This window comes from Indicator indicator, chromosome 3 (genome assembly GCF_027791375.1).
Source record: "Indicator indicator isolate 239-I01 chromosome 3, UM_Iind_1.1, whole genome shotgun sequence".
Taxonomy (NCBI): domain Eukaryota; kingdom Metazoa; phylum Chordata; class Aves; order Piciformes; family Indicatoridae; genus Indicator; species Indicator indicator.
In genome coordinates this window covers 22,446,541-22,470,716 of record NC_072012.1, presented here as the reverse complement: position 1 = coordinate 22,470,716, position 24,176 = coordinate 22,446,541, and the positions used below count along the sequence as shown (strand labels likewise).

General features: G+C 38.5%; 1 protein-coding gene across 1 annotated transcript in view; it reads left to right on the top strand.

Annotated features, from left to right (window-relative positions):
- The window catches only part of PHTF2 (putative homeodomain transcription factor 2), a 68,115-nt gene that overhangs the window by 19,257 nt on the left and 24,682 nt on the right, over nt 1–24,176 (top strand). The window contains exons 2-7 of the mRNA XM_054399778.1: nt 12,158–12,214; nt 12,608–12,619; nt 15,587–15,656; nt 18,036–18,194; nt 20,298–20,463; nt 21,123–21,287. Coding sequence (XP_054255753.1) covers nt 12,158–12,214; nt 12,608–12,619; nt 15,587–15,656; nt 18,036–18,194; nt 20,298–20,463; nt 21,123–21,287 — 629 coding nt within the window. The remainder of the gene's footprint in view (nt 1–12,157; nt 12,215–12,607; nt 12,620–15,586; nt 15,657–18,035; nt 18,195–20,297; nt 20,464–21,122; nt 21,288–24,176) is intronic.

Below are 24,176 nucleotides of genomic sequence, written 5' to 3'. Positions count from 1 at the left end.
ATTTCTAGAAACCAGACAATGCTGGTGTGATTTGCCGAGATCTCTACAACTGAATTAAAAGTACGGTTGCAAAGCCGAAAAGTGAACTTTGCTGACTTAATTTATATCAAGCATTCAATTATATACTAAAACCCTGAATACTATTCAGAATTTAGTGAAGTTTTGTTTGTTTGGTTTCTGTACTGTGTACTCACTCCTATCTCTATTCAAACTTTATTAAAAGTTGGGCTTTTTTTTAAGTTATCAGTGGAACTGCACTGTGCTTTTTGAACCATTTCTTGACTACAGGTCCAATCCCAATTTTTAAGTATTTGGGAGATGACTTGCAGAAGATTCAGTGGGGGGAAGTGATGCAAGGAAAGGTCTTCAGTCTCTGTAAATCATTAGGGAAGTTCATCCTTGTTGCCTGTTTTTCTTTTTCAAGTATGTTTCTGTTCCCTGTTGGTCATATAGGGAAAACAATGCCAGATATGATAGGCTCCAGTCAACACCCTCCTGATGTTAGGAAGGCAGGATCTTCTGCTGATGAGTCACTGCTCATCTTACAGAGGGCAGGCCTTTTGGTCTTGATATAAACAACCCATTCCTCAGTTTTACTTTTCCCAGGGCACTGCTCCTAACAGGGTTGGTTATTATCAGCACAGGTCATTCCTTTAACCCTTGTTCTTTTTTATTTTTCCAGAGTTTTCACGCATGCTTCCACTGACTTAATTCATAGCAACGACAATATTTCTGCTACAAATCTTTAGGCTTTTGAAACAGAGGGCTGCTCATGCTGCCTTTATGGCAAGTAGTTGCAATGATGTAACTTTGTTACTTCATCAAAGACTGGACTGTCTTCAGGAGAGATAAGATCCTGTACAAAGCAGATATAAATCTTTTCCCTGGTGTGAACAACATTTAATTGCAATCTACATGTGGACTGGGGTTGGCCAAATGAGCAGGCTTTGCTTCTTTTGGTATGAGGAAGTGGAGTTTTTATTTTTGGACAAATGGATGCACTGCAGAAATGTGGCATCTCATGCAAATGTTCATGCTAATTACACTGTTATATCTTGGGTCCCATTTATTGAAGTTTCTCCTAGACGATGCTGATAGCCCAAAAGAATGAACATTGTAGTGTGGTGCATGATCCTTTTGTAGGGCCATCTAGGCTTTTCAATCTATGTTGCTGATTTTTATTTATTTAAATATTACATGGTACAGTATTTTTTCCCCCATGGGTTTGTTGCTGGCACCACAAACTGCAAACTGGTTAGTAGCTACCGGACTTTTTTTTTTTTGTCATTTTTGATAAATTTCTGTTCTGTGATTGCTTATGGTGGCAAAATGCTGAACTGATGGTTACTTTCAGTTTCAGATTTTTACTTCAGAGTTCTCAATGTTGTCCCAGTTACCTTGCTTTTTAGATCTGTTGATTTCACACAACAGTAACTGAGATTCCAAGTGGAGAGCAATCAAAGCTTGGCATGTTCTGGCAGTAAAACATTGTTTCTGGAGCAAGAGAGAACCAGGATTTCAGTCAGTATTGATCAAATTGAAATGACTTGCATATATAGTAGAATGAGAAAAATGAAATATTATTTTCGGGGAGTGCTTTCACATTAATGAGCTGGTGTAGGAATGCCGTAAAAAAGGAACATGAGGAACTTCTTGATATTTCTAGTCATATTATAAAGAGGAAAATATATTTCAGTAGGTGGAGGCTGCATAAGAAATACTGAGCAGGTAACTTACTCTCTGTGTTTCTTTTTCAGTTTTAATGTGTTCTTGCATGTATTTATTTTATGTCTCTCTACTGAGTTTCAATGGTCTGTTGTTTTCTCTAAAACAAAGCATTTTTTAATTTCTTTAATGGAATTAGGTTAAGCAATTGATATTTTCCAACCCTACTTTAGGCAAGTTTTCCAGACACCTAGTTTACTCATCTGAGTCATACCATTGTCTGAAATTGAACTCACACCAGGATGATTTAGTAATGTGCTTAATTGTTTGAAAGGTCAGACCTTGTATTATGTAAACTTGTTTGTTGTTGAAATAGATATACTCTGCTGTTAGTGCTTCAGAGCTCTTGATTACTGTCCTGCAAAAGTACCCTCATAAATTCTTAGTTATTTTAAGTCTGACTGTAAGATTTCAGATACTTGTTTGAGGTGTAAGATTGCATGGACATAGTTTACCTGCTTCCACTGATAGCTCATGGTTCCGGGCTGGTATGAATATTTTACAAGGTATGAAATCCAACAGATAAATCCTGCTCTGTAGGAAGCAACAAAGTAAAGCTCTGCTGTGTTGCTGGGTGCACTGGGGAGTGCAATGCTGAGATATTTGTGTCAGATAGGGTTTGTCTAGCTTGTTTTCAACATGTTCTGCTGTACTGGTTCTTGCAATAAAAGGGTGTGGCAGGGGTTGACTGCATTGCACTCTGGAATAGGCTGAGGGAGCTGGGGTTGTTCAGCCTGGAGAAGACGCCAGAGAGACTTAATATTGGCCTTCCAGTACCTGAAGGGGGCTTACAAGAAGGCTGCAGAGGGACTGTTTCCAAAGGCCTGCAGTGATAGGATGAGAGGCAATGATTTGAAGTTAGAGGAGATTTAGATTTGTTGTTAGAAACAAATTCTGCACCATGAAGGGTGGTAGAACTGCAATGGGTTGCCCAGGGAGGTAGTTGAGGCCCCATCCCTGGAGGTATTCACGGTCAGGCTCAACAAGGCTCTGAACAACCTGATGCAGTGGAGGATGTCCCTGCTGACTGCAGGGGGGCTGGACCTTTGGAGGTCTCTTCCAACCCAAACCATTCTGTTTACTTTGGTCCTAGACAGCTACCAAGCTACTACTCACACACGTACACTTTGTTAGTTAATACCCTTAGGATTATGTGTATTTACCAGAATACTGAACTTGCTTTGGATTGGAAATTTATTAGTTTTGCAGAGAAAACTATCAGAATGTTTCCTCTGAAAAAAATCTGACACCCCCACAGTTATTTTAAACAATTTCAGTATCTTGATGGTGTACATTTCTGATACTGATAGTTTATGCGTACTTGAAGTATTGCCTCAGTAACTGGTGCTATAAATAATGAAATCAGAAATAATCTAAAATAGTGCTTGTACTGCTTGTAACTTAAGCTTTTTGCATTAATTTCTTCTAATACTTGCAAATTTTACAGATAATAGTAGGTGTGCAATTTTTGGTCTGGTTTCCAGTTTGAAGACTATATATAAATTTACCTTAATAACCTTCTGTTTCTAGTCCTCACAGAAGCCTTGCCGTTAAAATGGGCAACTTCATATAAATTTGGTAATAATACTGCAGGATAGAATTATTTTGTTCATTGTCTTGGGGATCGTTGTGGTGGAAGGCAGAATGGAGCTTAATGAATTGAACCCAGATCCTGCATCTGACTGTCTGTTTGTTACCTTTGCCATTGCAGCTTTACACTGTTCTGGCTGTCCCTTGGGTATGGCTGTTAAAGGGCACAATAAAACAAATGAGATGTTCTTTCTCTTATGGTTTTAAAGGGCAAAATTAGAGTTCTAATTGCTTTGCTTGAAGATCTATAATAGTCAGTGTTTTACAGCTCATTAGTCCAAGATTTTGCTTGCCAAGTTAATAAAGAAGCAAATAATAATAATAAAAAATAATTCCTGAAAGCACCTGGTTTCATTTTGACACTGAATTTATGTGGTGTGTTGGTGATCCTGACACCAGACCCTGTTTTTGCCAAGTGGTCGGGCTGTATGACTTAAAACTTGAATGCAGAAACTGCATAACTTCATAAAAGGTTCCCTTTCAAGTCTCAAAACTTGACAAGTGTTGGAGCTTCCTATTTTTGAAAACACTGAGGAAAAACCCCACAAATATTTAGAAGAGCTTTCTTCCACATAGTGCTGGGTTTGGGTACTCAGGTTGTCATCTGACCAAATGGTAGGGATCACCTTCAGCACCTTGTTTCAGTAAGACAAAACAAAAAGATTTGTGAATCTTGTGCAGAAGAGGACTCAAAACCTGGCTCTGTGGCCATTAAATTGTTCCATTATGCTTTGTGAAACTATAATGTCTTCTCTTCTCAAGGGATCTGATAGATTTCAGCCACCCAGATGAATGTGTTGGCCTAAGGAAAGTGTGCCACAGCAGCATAACGGGGTTGCTGTTCTCATACACAAGTCGCAATGTTGGAAAAATTGCTGGAGTTTTAGTTGTCTTCAGGGAATTGTACTGAATAATGAGGCTGCCGGAGTGGACTTCTTTTCCCAGTTAGATTTCAAGGCAGCTTTGTTCTGTCAAGTAAATAATCGTTAAAAAAAGAGTGTTGCAGAGGTCTTAAATCCTTAGCACACTGGGCTGTGTGGTCTGTGGGTCAAGAGAACGGAAAGGGATTATTACCCTCTGTTCAACTCATGGAAGTTATCATATAGGGCATTGATTCCAGGGCTGTCTGGTACAAGACACATTGGCATTCCTTGGCAAACACAGCGGAGGGCCACCAGGATTGTCGTGAAGCTGAAGCATGTGATGTATAAACAGTCTGAGAGATCTTGGTTTGCTCAGTCTTGAGAAAAGAAGGGTACGGAGAGATCTTACCACAACTAACTGAAAGAAGGTTGAAGTGAGGTCTTTTCTGCCGAGTAACAAGTGGTAGGACAAGAGGAAATGGCCTCAAGTTGTACTGGGGAAGTTTAAATTGGTTATTAGAAGAAACTTCCTGACTGAAAGGGTTGTCAAACACTGGAATTGACTCCGCAGGGAGGTGGTTGAGTTACCATCCATGGATGAATTTGAAAGAGGTGTAGATGTGCTAAGGGACCTAAACATAAAAATGTTTAACATAAAGTTTGCCAAGCATGGAGACAGAAGCCCAGAAAGGCTGTGAAATGACTGATCTTTGGAGATGTTTGTATCCCTACTGGCTAAGTCCTTGATCAACATGATGTAAGGACCTGCTTTGCGCAGGAGGTTGGGTTAGATGACCCAGAATCTTTGTGATTCTGTGATGCTTTTAGTTTGAAATTTGAAGACAAGTAAACATTATCATAAGTGATTGTGCTTAATTGTGATTGTTGGCAGAGTTGAAATCTCCTTCTGTTTGTGCTGCTTTTTAGACTTTGCTCTGTAGTCCTCTTAAGCTGAAGAAATGGTACCTGAAGTACCTCTACTATCCAGTTCATGTCACTAGGAGATGGTGGCATGAAGTAGGTGTTGGTTATTCCTGTACTCTCATTTAGTTTAAGCTGCAAACTGTTTCCAACTCTTTTTATGTCTATAATTGTGCTTTATGTTTAGTTGTGCAATGAAAAAAGATGTTTTTTTTTTTTTAGTAGATATGCTGAAATCTGCGAACCCTTACTCAGGGCAATAAATAGGGCTGTAAAGAGTGATACAGAAAAACTCTTAAGACATAGTTGGTAAGTATTTAATTATGTATTACTGTACTCTGAAAGGAACAGTACATTTAAGTAAGCTTTGGTAAAATTATTGTTCAATGAAGTGGCTGAAAGGCCACAGTTATTGCCAGAATTAGTTGCAATTCAAACGGTCAGAATAAGTAAGTCTTAAGAGCTCTGATTTGCTTCCTTGGACACTGCATAGTTTGTTTTAGCTCTCCCTCTGGAGCTGATAAGAGAGAGGAATCCCAGAATCTTTCAGTAATCAGAGGTAACAGTTTAGCAGTCATAAATGGAAAGCCCTGCACTTTAGAATATACAGCTTTAATCTCTTCTGTGCCCTTCCTTTTTTGGCTAAAAGTTACTGAATTTCACTGTCAGCAGGCAGTGCAGAACTATTATATAGTGATTTAGGCTATACAGCTTTAACCCCTTCTGTGCCCTCCCTTATTTGGCTAAAAGTTACTAAATTAGTAAATAGTAAAAGGGACTAAATTACTAAGTAGTGCACAACTATTTTATAATGATTTCTGTCTGTGGCTTATTAGCTAAGTTTGTCTTAGCTTAGATTGTCTGATCCACAACTCCACCATAAACAAAACTGAACACCCTTCTCTCTCTCTCACCTCTTCCCCACCCCCAAAAATTCAAGAGATCTGGAAAAAAAAAGATCATCTGAACAGCAGAAATCTGTAGCAACAGAGAAAATTGTACTGCTGAACTACTAGATTGTTGCATTTGCTGCAGTTGGGATCAGTTTATGTAAAGAAGAAAGTGGACCTTAAAGTAACTTTTATTAATCCTGTTCTAAGTTTTGAGAAAATGAGGAATTCTATGCCCAATATCTGGGACCGTATACTTAAACATAAACACAAAATAAGAGGCATTTAAAAAGATAGTTAAAAAATGAATAATATTATGTATGTGTAAATTTATATTGCATTAATGTAACAATACCTAGAGTCGTATGTGGTTTTGAAGAATATTTGACTGTAGACGTTAATAAAGCATATTAGCTAATATTTTAATGAGGTGTTAAACTCTTAGTTTCTTTTGTAGCCAGTCCAAGGAAGCAGCTTTGTTTTTTATTTACCAAGCTCTGTATCTTTGATCTTTTGGATTTGTAACACTGTTGTGATGTTGCTTGTAAAAGTGTTTAGAGGTTTTAAAGAGCAAAGCTGAGTATGCAGGTTTCATTATTGCTAGACATTAAAGTTTTAATATCCATCAGGAAATACTGTGTATTCTTAGGATTATAATCTTTGCTAGTCTTCTTGGGCATAAATTATAAATGGCTCCTGAAATATTGATTGATTCTGTTAGAATCAGAAGGCCTTGTGAGTATTGGGCTACAGGTTGATAGCATCACTACATTAGCTTAGAGTGACTATCAGTGTCATTCACAAAGCTCAAATTCAATCTTGATGCACATATGGCTTTTCATGAGCAGTACACTGGGAAGAAGGACCTAGGCAGTACAGAAAGCCTTCACACTGGGCTTTACTGGAAATAAAAATTAGCTGTGTTTTCAGAAGTTCAATAGTTTGAACTTTTTTCTTTGGCTAATCAATGTTACAAACCTAGGCTGTGTGGGTGCCAAACAAATTTTAGATAAAGATGTTGTAGTGTGGTGGGCTGAAATTCCGCTCCCACAATAACAACTCCAGACTAGCTCAGTTGATGTGATGTGAAGTGCTTTCTGAAATGTGAGATTGGGAAGGAGTAAGTGCAGTTATTTGAGGTACTTTCAAGAGGTGCACATTTCTCTTAAAACCAGAAAATGTTGAGGAGTCTGCACTTAAAGAGGCTTTCCAATTTATTTACTGTTTCAGTAAAGAGTTAGCTTTATCAGGGGAGTTTATGCAGACATGCCATACCAAGTCACATACAAGGTCAGATTTCTTTTGACAATTGTTTGTGAGGAAACTTCTTTCCTAGGAAACCTATTTAAAAGTTCATGATGCTTAGTTAACTTAGGATGCTAAACCCTCACTTTTCCATTGTGAGAGTTTTCCTTCTTTGCATGTAATGCTTTATATGTTGAAAAGATTAATAGCTTCTTGGAGAATTGCTGTTAATTTTTCACATGCATATAAAGGAATAGAACTTCTTTCATCTTCTTTACTCAGTGTTTATTGAGACATAATGGCTTGAGAACTGATCATATCAGAGGTAACAGTTCTGGATAGCCTGGAGAGAATCTTGGCATTGAGGAGGCCTGGCATGATTTAAATTGGTGTGCATAGAATAATCTATGAACTTGCAGTTCTGCTGCAAGTAGGTTATACCACAGTTGTTATATCTGTAACCTATTTTAAATTTCCTACAACAGTGTTGTGTTACTGTTGATGTTTGGTGATGAAAGTTACATTTAAGTGATAAATTGGGCTTTGTTATCTAACTTGAATTAGCAAATAGTTGTAAAAAGATCAAGGAAGACTTTTGTGTTATTTTCTGTCACATCTTAATAGAAATTAAATTAGAGCAAATTTCTGTGATAAATCAGAAAAGTTGTGATATTGTGTGGAATAGCTTGGAAAAAATTGAAATTAAAAAATCTGTAGCCAGTTGTAGACTGGACTGAGTGAATTAAAAATATCAGTGACAAACTGCTACACAAACAGTCCTGCACTGAGCCTTGGGCAGATTTAAAAAACATTGCTTATTGTTGCACTCTTTAAAGTGGGATGATTTTTAGACCCTTGCAATTTCTACTGTAAATTTGCTTTTGAAGGATACTCCAGAACTTGCAGCTATAATGGATGAGACTCCAGGTGAGGTGGTGGGTTTAGCAGTATATAGTTACTTGAGCTGATTGGGGCCTTCATGTTGACTAGATGGTTCCAGGCACAAGACACTTGAATACTTGTAGAGTAGGCCTGAAGACAGTTGCTTGTTGAGGGAGAGCTTGCTTTGATCGAGTTTGTGTAAATTAATTCATGCTTCCAACCCAAAGATCTTATCTCTAGAAGGTTATTTCTTCATTTTATTTGCCTTTAGAGCTTGATTTCTTTGGCATTGCTGAGTGCTAGGCTTCTTTTCTGTGCCCTGCAGCAGCGAATTTAAAGAACTGTGTGAACAGCCAAGTGCTAGAGCCTGCATGCAAACATGTGGCAACTTCACTTTTAACGTGAAATGTAATTTAGATGCAAATGCTTGTAAATAAAAACTCTTTGAAGATGGAATTGACAGATGTTCTCAATAATTTAAAACTGGGAAGGTCTGCTAGTATTAACTTACGTTCATGAGTTCATTGGGAAATTGCATTCTTGAATTTGTCGTGGAGGAGTCCAGCATCTCAGGTAATTCTCAGGTAGTGTGTTGTAATTTAGCTTGACAATGAAGAACACTTTTGGGTGAATTTTGCACAATACATTTCACAAACTGTAAGTGTGTTTTCCTGACATAATATAAAATAAAAAGCCTATGGTTTTTGCTTGCTTTGTTTCAGTAACTCAAGTTCTACCTGTTTTTGTTAAATGTGGAAAATGAAGTATTGCCAGCTACTAATGATGTCTTTGCTTTCATGTGTTTCCTTCTCAAACACTTGCATGGGAAGTATAGAGAGGGGTGTTGACTCACATGGAGAGAAATGAAATTTTGTATCGAATCTAAATTTGATGTGCTGAGCACCTTAGCTTGCTCCTTAAAGTGTTTTTAGGGCTTAATTAAAAGAGGTGAAATAAGGTAGATTTGAAGAAAAAAATCAACAACCCCCAAAAAAACCCCAAAATCCACCCCCAAACTCAAACATACAAAGCAAAACAAACCCCAACAAAGAACCAAACCAAATCAAAATGCCCCCATGAACCAAACAAAACCTCCCCAAATAAACAACCCTCCCCAAACCAAAACCAAACAAAACAACCAGAAAGAGACTGTAATGCTAGTTGCTATCTGTAATTATCCCCTTAGCTCTCTTCCCTTTGCAGCAGCATGTCTTTACTTAATAGTCCAGTGCTCAGATTTTGATAATTAAAGCTGATCAGAACTGATTGGCCAGAACTAGTAATCTAATAAAACAGTTGTAAAAGACCATCCCCCTTAAAGTTGTTTTGTCTCCCTCATTTTACGTCCTTCTGGAAGAATTGCATTACTGGGCAATGTTAAAAGAAAAATGTGAAAGGCAAAACCCCTACTTGTCTTTTTCTGGAGAAGGAGGCTGCTACCTAGCCTTGAGGGAGAAGAAACATTTGTAGAAAAACATAACTAATTCAGATCATAAGCCTGTCAATTGCCTTGTCATAGATGTCTTCTGGGTTCTGTTTCCCAGAATTTCTGTAACAAATGGTCTGTTATTTGTCTGAAAGAAGAGCAATCTCTTAGAGACTCAACTCTACACCAGTTTCAGCTATGCATGGAATTAGGAATAATCAAGTTTGCTGTGCAGCTTTGTTAGCTTCCTTCCACATTGGTTTCTTGTATATTTGAGACTTGCGTCCCCTTTTCTGTCTCTGTGGAAAGAAATGGTTGTTGGAAGTGAGGAGGGGAGGACATGTTACTGTGGGGCACAGAAGCCTCACGTGGGAGTGTTACAGTAAATGTCATGAAAAACAGGAAGGTCTGAAGTTTGATTTAAAATGTATTTGGAGAAAGAAGCCAGCACAATCAGGTATCGATGTCTGGGTGGAGTTCTTATTCAAGAGACTTTTTAATTGCTGGCTGTTATTCTGGTGGAGTTAGCTCTTAAACTTCCTTTGCGTAATTAATTTAATTGCAGCAAGTGCTTAATTCTGCCCAGTACAGTACCTGACTCTCTAATCACTTTCTGCAGCATATTTTTTTTTCCAAAATGAGAGATGCAAAGTATTTATTATTATTATTATTATTATTATTATGCAAGTAGATTTTTTTTTTTAAATGTTTCTTTACCCTGGAGTTTTAAGGTAGCAAACTACAACAAAACTTGTTTTGGTGTTTAGTTCTTCCAAATGGGAAACATGATTTAAATTTGAGAATGGGCAATTAAGTAATTCAGTTCACGCTTCTCACTTGAAATTTTAGATACGCTTTGGATTGTACTAGTTTAAATTAGAAATTAAATTAGAAATTTTCCTTTTTTTTTTTTTTCCCCACTGAAGGATATGTGAAAAGGTATATGTTTAACCAAGAATGACCATGTTGGGTTTTTTCTTTCTTTTTTCCCCTATTTTTCTTTATATATTTTATAAATTGCATTTTCTAATGTAATACTGAAGACTGAAATAGTAAGAGACAAATCAGAACAATGTTTTCTGGTTTAAGGCATATGCGCTTGTACTCTCAGGCCTTTTATGTCAGCAGCAGTGTGCAAACTAGGATGAGAAGTCATCTTCCTGCAATAAGATTGAGTGGAAGCGAGTCTCTCAAATGACAGGGGTTCCTTCTACCTCTCTGTTAGCTGTCTGGACTAAGTTGCTTGTATCAAGTCTTTGCACAGTCAGCAAAGGGACTTTGAATCTCAGGAAGTGCATCTGTCTCTCCCTTAGGACCTTTAAAAGTGATCTTGCATTTTAACTGCTCAGAGTTTGAGGTATGAATCAAATCCCAGATACCTAGCGGTCTCTGTGTGCCTATGTGCAGTGTGGATATAACTGGGGAGAACTGGGATGGAAAGTTTTTGAAATTGACACAGTAAAAGAGATCATTGCAGGCTGTTGTCTTCACTATTTGTGCAGGGTCCAAAGCAATCTTATAACCATAGAATCAATGAATGGCTGAGGTTGGAAGGGACCTTATTAATCATCTACTCCAACCTCCCTGCCATGGAGGGAGTCTCAACCAGACTCAGCTGCTCAAGGCCTCATCCAGCCTGGCCTTGAACACCCCCCAAGGAGGAGGCATCCACAGTCTCCCTGCTTGGCCTGTTTCAGTGTCTCACCACCCTCGTACCAAAGAACTTCTTCCTAAGATCCAGTCTAACCCTCCTCTCCCTCAGCTTCAAACCATTCCCCATTGTCCTGTTGCTAGACACCCTTCTGAAAAGTCCCTTTCCAGCTTTCCTATAGTATGTCTTCAGGTATTGGAAGGCATCTCTAAGGTTCCCTGGGAATCTTCTTTTCTCTAGGTTGAACAACCCCAGCTCCCTCAGCCTATCCTCACAGCAGAGGTGCTCCAGCCCTTGGAACATCTTTGATAAGTTCTCACAAAGCTTGCATATACTGTCTCATATATTGACTTATTCTTACCACTTCATCTTACGTCTGAATTTCCTGAAGTTTGAGGTCAAGACATCTGACAGTCTTAGAGTGGATTTCTTGTATAAACCAGTACACAGTAATTTCTTAAATTAACTGTAGCCACCGGTCTTGATGTTATTTTAAGTGGCAGAACTCACCAAAATTGGTCTTGGTGCAAGCATATTAAGAAGTGCTTTTGGGGTCAACTTTTACTCTTTCTGTAGTTCTGCTCTTAGAAATACACAAATACTGCAGTACTGTGGTAAGACTAGAGCCTAAGATAAAAGAATTGCTTTTTATTCATGGGGCAGGGGGAGGGGAGGAAGCGTGATCTTCCATTCCTCTGGCCTTCACAAGTCATGGCATGAGGCTGAGGCTATCTCCTTGCTCACCTCTCCCCTCTTGCACAACTCATTTACAGATCAGCCAGATCCAGTCCAGCCAAGATGCAATGGAGAAAATAAAGGTTTCTTTGTGAATAAGTCTCCCCAAGGAAATAGCCTATTGTCTTCATGCTTGTCTTTACTGAAGACTGACCGACTGATTTTATTTGAGCAATGTCTTTTAAAACCTAATGTAGATTTTTTTTGTGTGTGTGTATTTTCTTTTTAGATTGGTGCATATGATCAACAAATATGGGAAAAATCAGTAGAGCAAAGAGAAATCAAGGTAATAACGCTTCAACCTTTTCGGGGTTAGTTACTGGGCGTGCTGTCTGTGGTTGTGTATGCTGATATAACTTACAGTCTGTGTGATGGTATTTAATACTGGTCAAGTAGAACAAGACTTGTGTAACCAAACATAGCCAGCATACTGTGCTCTATTTATTTTACATAATCAGTGACTCTGCAGCACGTAGGCTGCTACATCTTTCTGTATCTGAGTACCTTTTTTTTCTTTTCAGTTATCTTAAGATGGGGCTTAGTTGTTTTAGTACCTCTGTCTTTCACTTTGTGTTCTAATTCTGATGTCAGTTATCTGAGCTCTCTTTACTTTCAGTTAGTTACCTTATACCTGCAGTTTACTTTTCCTCCTTTATGATGCTGTCATTGTTTTGTACAGTTTATTAGACTGGTAAGTACTCCAGGCTTTGTTTCCCTGAACAAGCAATTTAACAGTGTTCTTTGCATTTTGGTTTAACTAACAGTGCCATCAATGTCTGCAATTAACCTTTTTTTTTTCTTCAAATACTGCACACAGGAGGTATGCTATTTCTGCTTGAGTTTCAAGGCATTGCTTGACACTGGCCAAATGTCCATTGCTTCAGTTTCCCTGTGGGTGTTTTTTTCCCCTGCCCAGCAGTTAAATGGGCAAGCAGGGTGTGCCGGAGGCACTTGTTAGCACTGCGGGGGAGCCACTCCTGATGTGGCAGGTTTCAGTCTACAAACTGACTTTGAAGTCGGAGCAAACGGGATTTTAAAAGTGCATCTATACCTAAGGCGCAGTGCCCCCACTGTGGCAGGATCTGGCTCCCCACGCTGCCCTCCCAGCTCTGTCCCGCCGCCGGCCCAGCCCCGCCACCAGCTGCTCTGAAGAGGCCGGGGGTGCGTCAGGGGCAGTGCCAGGCAGGGCGGGCTGCTCGGAGGTGGCCAGTGGATCTCCAAGCAGCAGCTGCAGCCGGGATGAGTGCTGTTAGCACAGGCAGGAGTTGTTGCAGGAAATTTGTGTCCTGTCATGTCATTTGTCTGTAATGTGCAGGAGAAGCTTTTGGAAATGTTCTTGGCCATCAGGACAGCTCATCTCCAACTGATAGCCAAGCCTGGTACTTGTTTTCAGTGTCCTTCCCATGACAATGAGAACTGCTCACCATTATGACAGAAGTTGTTATAACAACTGTACAATAGGACGTTATTCCAATAACTGATTGCAAGTGATGCCTTGTGCTCATTCATAATGCATCCCCTTTTTCTGGAGCCCAGTAACTCAGAAATTAATTATGTGGCTGTATGAGCTTCTGTGGACTGAGCTTAGTGTAACAATGGCAACACTGCAACAGGCCACTAAGTTTGAAGATTGCAGTGGTGCTTTAATCTCAAAGCTACTACAGTACTGTTCATAAATGAACTTAACAAAAAATCTAAAAAATGATTCTTCAGAAGAAAATCTGATTCTGAAATGATATAAATGTACTGCTTAGTTAGAACTATAGTAGAATCTATTAAGATAAATTTAAAAATTTGTGCAAAATAATTTTCTCAGTAGTAACACCTATTTTTAAATGTTTTCATGTAAACTTTATTTTACTGTTAGAATCATAGAATCCTAGAATGGCTTAGGTTGGAAGGGACCTCAGAGATCATCTACTCCAACCTCCCCACCATGGGCAGGGATGTCTCTCAATTGGACTCCGCTGCACAAAGCCTCATCCAGCCTGGCCTTGAACAGTTCTAGGGAAGAGGTATCCACAACCTCCCTGGCCAACCTATTCCAGAGTCTCGCCACCCTTGTACTGAGTTTGGTGCAGAATAGAAATGTTATGAACTAACCAGATGGGCCTGAACAATACGAAACTTGAGTGTTTCCTTTGTGATCAATGTGAGTTTGAAGCACTGCTGTATTCCATGTGTATTGCAGATATTTGTGATGTATTAAAAGAGTGGAGAAATTGCATCCTAATGAATGGAATTCTTTCTCTGCATGTGGCAAAATGTAGAACAAATTCAGTGTAGTCCTTGGACTCTGAAAGCGTTTGAGATTTTACCAAAGGAATTTTTAAACAGTATGACACCGTTATTTTTTTTCTCCCCCCATGGAAAGATGCATCATACAGTTACCTTTTTGCACATTCTGCCATATCCATGTTTCACTGCTGTGTATTAATTCTGGTTTGTTTCAAGCAAACTCATTTTTCTAATAGATGCATCAGGTGATGACTATATATTTAATTCATTGTGAACAGTTTGATTAATTTTATTTTTATTAATGCAGCATGAAAAATCCAGTTGAATCTAGATGTGAGAAATATTTTGAGCTTCACTCTGCATTTGAACAATTTGCTTGTTCTTGTAAAATTAACATTCACTGATCTTTCATTATTAATTTCATCTGATTTGAATGTTTGCATTTAAGCAATAAACATTTTTACACATGGATAAAATATGGAAGTGGTGGAAATCTAGAGGTCAACAGTGATTTAACTGCTTTTTTGAATTAAAATAATTACAGAATTTATGTAATAATACCATTTGTACCTGAAATATTTTTGGAAGTATTCTGTTTACTCTGAATGAATTGTGCTCTGTGGAATCATTGTGTGGTGTGACCAAGAGCCTAATCTAAAGGGATCGGAATAAACACAACTGTCTTTGAGACTTGAGAGTGCAGCATCACGTTTTGTCATTAGAAACAAACTTGAAAGTTCTGCAAGATAACATGGCTCTTCAGTGAAGGAAGGTGCTGTTTCTAAAAGACAAGATAAGCTTATTTTTTTCCCTGCTGCTTTCCTGTTTTCTGGACTTCGGGGTTTTCCTCTTTTAAACAGGTGAATCTATATTCACTATTAAGAAAAATGAATAGTTTACTAGAATTTGGATTTCTGACATTGCTGATTAGTGGTGCCTGCATTTCAAATGATTTGCTGTATAGGTTTTGAATGAAGGATCTGCACTGTAAGCATTTTGTGCAGTTTATTTAGACATCTAAGAAGAAAAAGATATTCAGGAAAGTAATTTGTTGCAAAAATTCTGGAAACCTAATAAAAATGTATTACTAATTCTTGCAAGTGTGTGCATATGTTTTCTGCATAATCCCAAGTCATGGGAGATGAATGCTCAGTGCTTAACCATGTTTGGAAAATTACCTAATGGGTCAGTAATTGGTTGGATTTTGTTGAGACTGTAAAGTGTGTAAAAAGACATTTGCTGTGTCTTGTTTCATAGAATATTTATTTTGTACTGTTTGAAATCTATGAAGTTGACATATTTGTCTGAGTTTTCAATAGCAGAAGAGGTTGAATACAATTACTGACTACATCAGTATTTTCTTCTGTTGTCCTGTCTGTCACCTGCAAGAATGTATTTTAATAGCATTTATCTATTGCAGGGTTTGAGAAACAAACCGAAAAAAACAGGACATGTGAAACCAGACCTCATAGATGTTGATCTTGTGAGAGGTATGTCCTGAGCTAGAAAAAGCTGAATTTCTCAGTATAAAAATAACTGCCTTCCTGTGTACAGTAACAAAAGTGTAATTACTAAAAAACTCCAACCAAACATCCCTAAGTAACTCCTCTCTACAAAGATGAATAGGAAGCTTTGTTAAAAGATGACCTCTGATTAAACTGAAGGCTTAAAGGCTTGACTTAGTTTTTGTTAGATAGATTTATATTTTGAAAAAAGCAGCAAGTAGATTGTAATGGATCAAAGTTTGTAGTTCAGAAATCAGGTATTCAGATTTCTTCCAGATCATCTGACATCTAGGAGAAAGGTTATGCTGAAATTTCTGGAGAGCAGCAGTTCTGTCAGCCTTGACTATGTCTTGCCCATTTTAAATAACAAAACAGCGACCGAAGGTCAGATGATATGAGACACTTTAAAAATCTTTATTTAGTCTTAATTTATTTTTATCTTTATTTAATTTCCCTCATGCCTTGTGAAAGCTAGGGAAAATATTATTGAGCTTTTTTTTTCCGTAAGTCCAGCAGCCAGCACAGTCTCCTGAATCCATTCCAGGTAGTGCACTTTGAATTCAGTCTTGAATTAACCAAAGCACCCCACTGTGCCCTGGCCCTTAAGAGATACACAGGCACCCTCCCACCCCGAGCTCTGTGTAGAGACCTGCTCACCCCTGTGTTCCCAGGCCACTTCATGGCTTCACCAGTTGGGCTGGCTTGATCCCTGCTGGCACTTGCAGTTTGCTAGCACTATCAACATCTGCCCCCCCACCCCTGCCCCACTCATGCTCTGATACTTAACTCCAGGTTCTGGCACTTACCCCGCTAGGCAGGCGTGCTCTCAAAACAGACCAGCCCCTGCCCAGGAGGGAGTTAAGGAATCAAATTAGAAGGAATTACTGACTGAACTGGGCAGGTGCATGGCATGGCTGGATCAGCAGCATACTCTTAAGAAGCAGCTAGTTGTGCTTGACCAGTTGTTTTTTTACGTCCATACCCCTCAATTCTTCCATACTTGTTTCTCCTCAAGTTGCCTAGACCTCTCCCTTGGTTTCTTCCCTAAACATCCCATAATAAGTCCTGTGCAACAAGAGATCCTTTTAGTTTCATTCCATAATGAGTCCCACACCTCTGGGTGGTAACTCCCTTTCCTCTGAAAGGTGATCTGAAGAGCCCCTACCAATGGCTTGTGGGTGATGATTTCATACCTGGAGAACTGATGGCTCTCCTAGGACAGCACTTACTCTGCCTGCTCTTGTGCCTCTCTAATGGGCCTTTAATGGACTGATGGCTTCAGTGATGGGTCTAGAAGAACCCCAGCAGTGTATTATTTGGGCTCCCCCTCCTGACATTGTCTCTTTGAGCAAACGAGCTTTTATCACATCACCTAACAATAGAACTTCTGAAAAAAATGGGTACAGGAGAGAAAGAAACAAAATCAAATAACATTTGAAATTAAAAGAAACAGAACTGAAAACTATGTGTTGGTAGGAATTAAGGAACAGCAGCAGACCACTTCAATATAGTGATACAGAGGAATAACATTTAAATGGCTACTCGGCACAGATGTGTAAGTGGGCATTTAAGGTAGTTCCAGTACTGACAGTGTACTCCATGCCAGCACGGAGTTCAGTGATGCCAGTTCTGCTTGTAAACAAGGTGGAGATGGCATAGCAGCACACAGTAGTTGCCCTTTCAGGGCAGTAACCTTAGCATAAATTTCCCAGCCCCAGTGAGTAAATGCTGTGGTTTTCTAGCTGGCAGAGGAGTGGGAATTTGCAGGAAGAAAAAGAAATTGAGAGGAAAAACATTTTGAATGAGCGAGGTAAAAAATTATGAAAAAAAACCAGACAAAGATAAATTGAGTAGCTTTCCTGCTCCTGGGCTAGCCCTCATTTGTACAGGTAACTCCTCTATACTACTCAGACGTATTCTGTTTACCTGAATGACACAGCTGGAACAATTTACAGATATTGCTGTTTTAGATCCCTTTGCTATGGAAAGGACTCTTCAGTGCCTGCACAGGAATGTGGAGTTTTCATATGACTTCTTGCTGCTTCATATCCATTTTCTGATACTTCAGTGAAGCAGAATAATTTTTATTAAATTATTTTATAATAATTTTGACATGGTAAGAAATGGCATTGTTTTGTTATTCGCGCTTTCTAAAATCTTGGTATTTGTAGAAGTTCCAGATACTGGCAGTCAGGAGGACACCAGCATTTTGCACAAATTTTGGACTGACATAGTGTAATGGTGGAAGTATGAGATTTGTCAAATAGTTATGTTTAATAATTATCTTAACTGCTACTGAACAACTAAAGTTATTTTTAGCCATAACAATAAAATACATCAAAACTTCTTTTCTTTTTTTTCAAGGATCTGCTTTTGCTAAAGCAAAACCTGAAAGTCCTTGGACATCTCTGACCCGCAAAGGAATCGTGAGAGTTGTTTTCTTTCCGTTCTTCTACAGGTGGTGGCTACAAGTAACATCGAGGGTCATCTTTTTCTGGCTGCTTGTTCTTTACCTTCTGCAAGGTAGAGTTGGATTACAGGCCCATCTTCAAGTGACTGCTGATTTTAACCATATAGAAGCTCTTCTGCCTTACTTAGTCTACTTTTTGCAGTTAAGATTCATTCCAATGTTTTCTGAAAATACTGGAATGACACAGTGTTAAGTGTGTGTCTTTTGATTAACATATATATATATATATATATAAAGGGAACATACTGAAAATTTAGGGAGTTCCTCAAAAGATCACTTCAAGCATTTAGCACACTTGTTAGTTTGTCATCACTCTCTATAATTTAGGTTGCCAGGACTATGTAATTCAGTTTGGGAGTGAGCAATACCAAAGAAAGCTTTGGCTTAGGTAGTGTGTTTTGTCGATCTCTCTGGTATGTGTGCAGATCAAGAGCTGATAAAGAAGCAAGCCAGGCCAAACCTGCCAAGGTGCCTGCAGTGTGTGCAGCCTGGTAGGATGACCTGTTTGACCAGTTTCCAGTTGTCTTTTTCCATGTGTTACTTGGTCACATCAGAGACAGTGAACTTGTAGCTTGTACAACTACCTGAAGGGAGGTTGGAGTGAGCCTGTTCTTGGTGGCAAGTGCAGGACTAGAGGAAATGGTTCCAGGTTGCACCAGGGGAGGTTAAGGCTGGATATTAAGAAATATTTCTTCACTGAAAGGGTTCTCAAACATTGGAATGGTCTGCCCAGGGCTGTGGTGGAGTCACCATCCCTGGGGGTGTTTTAAGTGGTATGTGGATCTGGTGCTTAGGGACATGATTTAGTGTTGACCTTGCAGTGCTGGGTTGAAGGTTGGACTGGATGATCTTGGAGGTCTCTTCCAACCAGATATATTCTGTGATGCTGTGTGGGGAAACTATGCATCTTAATTTTATATTTTCTAGATTATGGAAGGACTTTTTGGCAACTGTTAACAAACAGAAGGCAATTCACAGTTTTCTGGATGGGTAGTCTTGAGTTCTAATAACCTGACTTTATGCTTAATTATTTGCAACATACAAGAGGAAAACTGGAAAAAGAAGTGGTGCAGTGAGTCAATACCTATCAGAAGCATGTACAACAAATGGAACGGAAGGTTAATGAAAGTTGGGAATAGTTTAAATATCCCGAGAAGCAAATAAACTGATAAATTTTCCACTGAAATCCAACTAAAACGCAAGATTTCTTTTTTAGTTTTGCCCTCTGTCCTTGCAGTTGTGAATCACTGCATCATTTGGAAAGTGTATTTTAAACAGGAAATTGAGTTGAAAAAAGACAACAGTGCCTCTTGCATGATGATGTCAACAGCTAGTAATTAAGTTTCACAGTGCCAGGGTTGCAAGACTTGAAATATTGGCAAATACACACTTGGTCTCCTATAAAAACCTTCTCCTTATCCCCATTTCCAAGCTAGGTGCTTAAGAAGTCACATTCATCAGCAGGTATTGTTCATTCATTACTGTGTTCATAGGTGGCTTATGCTGAGAAAGACCCTAATTGTAGTTTGTTATTTTCCCGTTCTTAAGTTTATTTTAAAAGTATCCCATGTTTAATTTTTGGAGCCTTCAGGAGAACTTTAGAAGCAGCCAAATACTAAAAGTGCAGATTTTCAGTGCGAGCAAGTTTTCAGAACATTAGTTACAGAGATATCTTGTAATTAACTTCCTTTTTTTTTTTTTTTTTCCCTTCTCAGATTTCTTGGGATTTTGAGTTGCTAAATTTGTTGTCATAATGCATCATTTCCCTAATCTATAGAGTCTGTAATGTGACAAAATATTTCTGATATTTCTGGGGTTGTGAATTAAAAAAATGCTGGAAATAAGTGAATAGTATTTAATATTACAGTATAAACAAACTATTTAAAACATTTGTTGGGTAAATTGTGAATTAACTGCCAAGTTTTTAGTGTTTTTTTTAAATAAATTGGAATACTTATAATGTAAATTAATGAAGTTATGTAAATTAATGAAGTAACTAATGTAATAACCCTGTTTCATTGCAATTATAATTACTTCCTCTCAGAATTACATAGATTAGTTTAAAATGCAGTTGAAGTTAACAAAAGCCATGTAATGAGTGGTCCATTTCAGACATTGCAAATATTGAACTCAACTTCATCTCCCTTCTTTTGCAGTTGCTGCTGTGGTGTTATTCTATACAGCCCAAAGCCCACATAATATACCTCTGACTGAAGTAATCGGGCCAGTATGGCTGATGTTACTGCTTGGAACTGTGCATTGTCAGATTGTTTCAACACGAACACCTAAGCCACCTCCCAGCACAGGGGGTAAAAGAAGAAGGTAAAATGCTTATCATTTAGCATTGTTAGGCTGAAGAATGTGCACAAAAAATGGTCTGGATTTATTGTCTCTGCTTTGCAAAAGCTGAGAAATTGGTGCTCTGTTTTCATCTGAAACTTTAAGAGGGCGGTTTAATTGGTGCTCTTTTACACATTGACTGATCAGTGTGTTGTTTTATCTGATTGTTTTATTTGAATTTTAATGCACTGAAAATGACATTTTGCCTCAGAACAGTTTGTATCTAAGTGGTGTTGGAGTGACAGTGTTTATACTACAGCAAATTTAGTTTTAGAACTCTGCAGTATTGACTAAGGATTTCTGTGGGAAACACATTAAAGGAGAACTTGGGTCTTCCAGCATTTCACTGAGTATGCTTTGCTACAGTGGATGATCCCATTACAATGGGAAAGCCTGCAGTAGTGAATTTTTCAAGTCTAAGCCTCTGATGGTGAGAAGAAATGTATTTTGAGTTTAAATGTTGTGATAGTAAGTGTTATGCTTCCTTTTATTAAATGAAATTTATTAAATAGACATGATAAAGCTTTAGCAAAATATTGAAATCTTGCTTGGTTTTGCATGCTTAAACTGCTGAACACTTTACAGAACTAGTAGATTGTACTTCTAAAGCTACCTTCCAATTTTAATCTCTTCTGATGAAGGAAATTAAGGAAAGCAGCACATTTGGAAGTACATAGGGAAGGAGATGGCTCTAGTACCACAGATAACACACAGGAAGGAACAGTGCAGAGCTACGGTACAAGCACCTCTTGCAGTATTGGCGCTGTCTTCAGAGATATCTGGCATGCTGCTTTCTTTTTATCAGGGTTTGTATTTATTCAAGGCTATGTATGTGTGAGAGACGCACTATCCCTTTTCTAAATAAGTAAACATTGATGTAATGATTAAGCCTTTGTTGATCTAGGTTTTGTCTGTAGCAGTAAACTCATCTAAGTATTTGAACTTGTGCTAATCTGTTGTTTCTTAACATTTGCCAACGCAAATGTTGAGTTAACTTTTATTTAAATGATATTTGGATGTAAAAATACTGTGTGGGCCATCAGGCACCAAATAACTCAGTGTCTCAATTTTAATCCAGAGAGAAAATTAAGCTCTTGAATTTTACTTTATTGCATGATCTGCTCATTATTCTGAGAGAATGCTTATTGAATTCTGTCACTGCCATCAAACCACACACTTGTGCAGAAGGGAAAGCCTTCAGGACTCAAAGAGGCACAGAATTTACTTTGGAAATAAACATCAAAGATACATTTTCTAATGACTTAAAGAAACATCTAACCCTGTTGCATTCCAGAGCTGATTTGCAAATTATTAATTTGCCAATGCAGTGCTCTGGGCAGTGAAAAAGTTTTTTAAAGAAACTTTCTGTTGCAGTCTGTATCCAGGTTATGTACACACACAGCACTATGAGTGCTAGATAACAGTGATTATTAGCAAGACAAAATATGCTGATAAAATAGTTTGAAATTGAGAAAAGGGATACTGCAAGTTATTACATTGATGTTTTGTTGTGCATGCTGCATCTTAAACATGGCAACACTAACATGTCTGTCACTTGTGGTATGTGCTCTTAACCACTGGTAAAGCTTATTATGTTATGTTCCATTCCAAAAATACCTAGTTAACACTGGAGAAGTTTCAGAAATGGTTAAAAATATTGCAGGAAGAGTTCATTTGACTTTGTGTAGATTAAGCTGACTTTGACAAGCTGGTGTTCTTTGGGTCTGTGTTCATTAATTTCTGGTATGTTTGGGGTGTAATCTTGTACTTTTTGGAATGTTTTCCATTCATTGAAAATGACGATCTGCAATAAGAGGAGTGTTGGAAGGTTCTTATCTTTATTTACCTTGTATTGGACTCAAAGTGTTTTCAGTTGAGAAGGGCTGTATGAGATGTGTTCCTATGACTTGTTTAAACCATGTTAGGAGAGGTAGTTTGTATATATGCAGATGTTAAGCCTCGGTGTTGACAGCTTAGAATATACAGCATCTTTAAAGGAGAAAGAGCAGAGAGCGACTGAGAAGGCTGAAAGTAGGCATGAGTCAGTTGTTGCCTCTTCAATTGCAAAGGCACAGTTGTTGGTGTGTCTAGAGCCATACAAACCAGGTCAGGAAATTGTCCAGCTGAAAAATAAAATGCAAATCAGTTTCTTCGTGCAGTTTTTGTCATGGTAATGCAAAGAATTTTGTCAGCACAGTGAGGCTGGGAATGCAAAAACAGAAGCAGCGTGGGGTACATTGACTACTTAACCTGCTGATAAAGCTGAAGAAAATCTTACAACAAAGCTGTATAGTGACATCTGTCCTGTTTCTTAAGACATATTTTAAAGCTCTTTAGATAAGCACATTACAGGAAGGCTACAGAGAGACTTTTCATAAGGATGTCTTGAGACAGGACAAGGGGGAATGGTCTGAACCTGGAGGAGAGTAGGGTTAGACTGGATCTTAGGAAGAAGTTCTTCAGTAAGAGGGTGGTGTGTGGTGGGCTGAAAATCCCCCCCCCCAACATAAAATTGCCAGGCTAGCTCATTCTACCACTTTCTGTTCAAGATCTGTGGAAAATTTTCCAGGCACAGCCTAAAACTGCTGCAATGTGAGACTGTGGAATAGGTTGCCCATGGAGGCTGTGGATGCCTTCTCCCTGGGGGTGTTCAAGGCCAGGCTGGATGAGGCCTTGAGCAGCCAAGTCTGGTTGACTTGACAATATCCCATGGCAGGGATATTGGAGTAGATGATCTCTAAGGTCCCTTCCAACCTAAGCCATTCTAGGATTCTCTTTCGTCAGTTGTCTAATCATTATTAAGCTAATTAAATAGTGATATTACAAAATGACACAGAGATAAAGTCCTAATGTGTTTACTGTTGATAGTTTGACCTTTTTGCCCGAAGCCTCAATAATGTTTGTGATGACCCAGAAAACTAAACCTCTCTATATCAGCTGGCACATTGGTGACCTGCAAGCAGAAGGCTCGCTAACAGCTTCTCCACCACAAAACACAGGCTGAAGCATCTTCTTGTCTCTTTACATTTGTAAACTTTTAATAAAAAATCATCTATGCAAATATATGATAACTACAGAAAGTTTTTCTGTTAGCCTTGTACTCCTTTAGAAACAAAACTGACAAAGAATTTTGGCAATAGGTCAGGGAATAGTAGGTGAGTCCTATAGCTTGCTAAAAGAGCTTCCCACGGAAGTGGAGCAGCAGCTACTTTGGTTTGTTCAAACAAAAATTTAAACATTTAAAAATGCCATTAGCTTTTTACCAGGAAGGGGTGAGTAAAGATGGAATGAGATTAAAGATGGGGGGTTTTATGTGCGTTTAGGTTGTCCCTGTATTTGTGGAGTACATTACCTTGGGAGGAATGCGATGTGACTATCCCAGCTCTCCCTTTTGTTTATTGTGCATGTTAGAGGGGAATTTAATCTGCTGCTGTGTAATCCAATCTCTCACAGAATGCATGGCTCCTTAAAGAGAAAGGCAACGTAGGTTCTCTCACAACAGCAATTAAACAAATTTTTGTCAGTTTCATGGCCTGTGCCCAGTGTTCTGCTTTTTAATAAAAACTTGATTTGCAACACTTTTTTTTTTTTTTCCCCTAGAACTATTCTGGGAATCTAAAACCCAGAATCTAGTAAATACTAGATCTACATTGCTTGTTGTGTTTCTTTGCCATGTTATTTATTTGGAGAATACA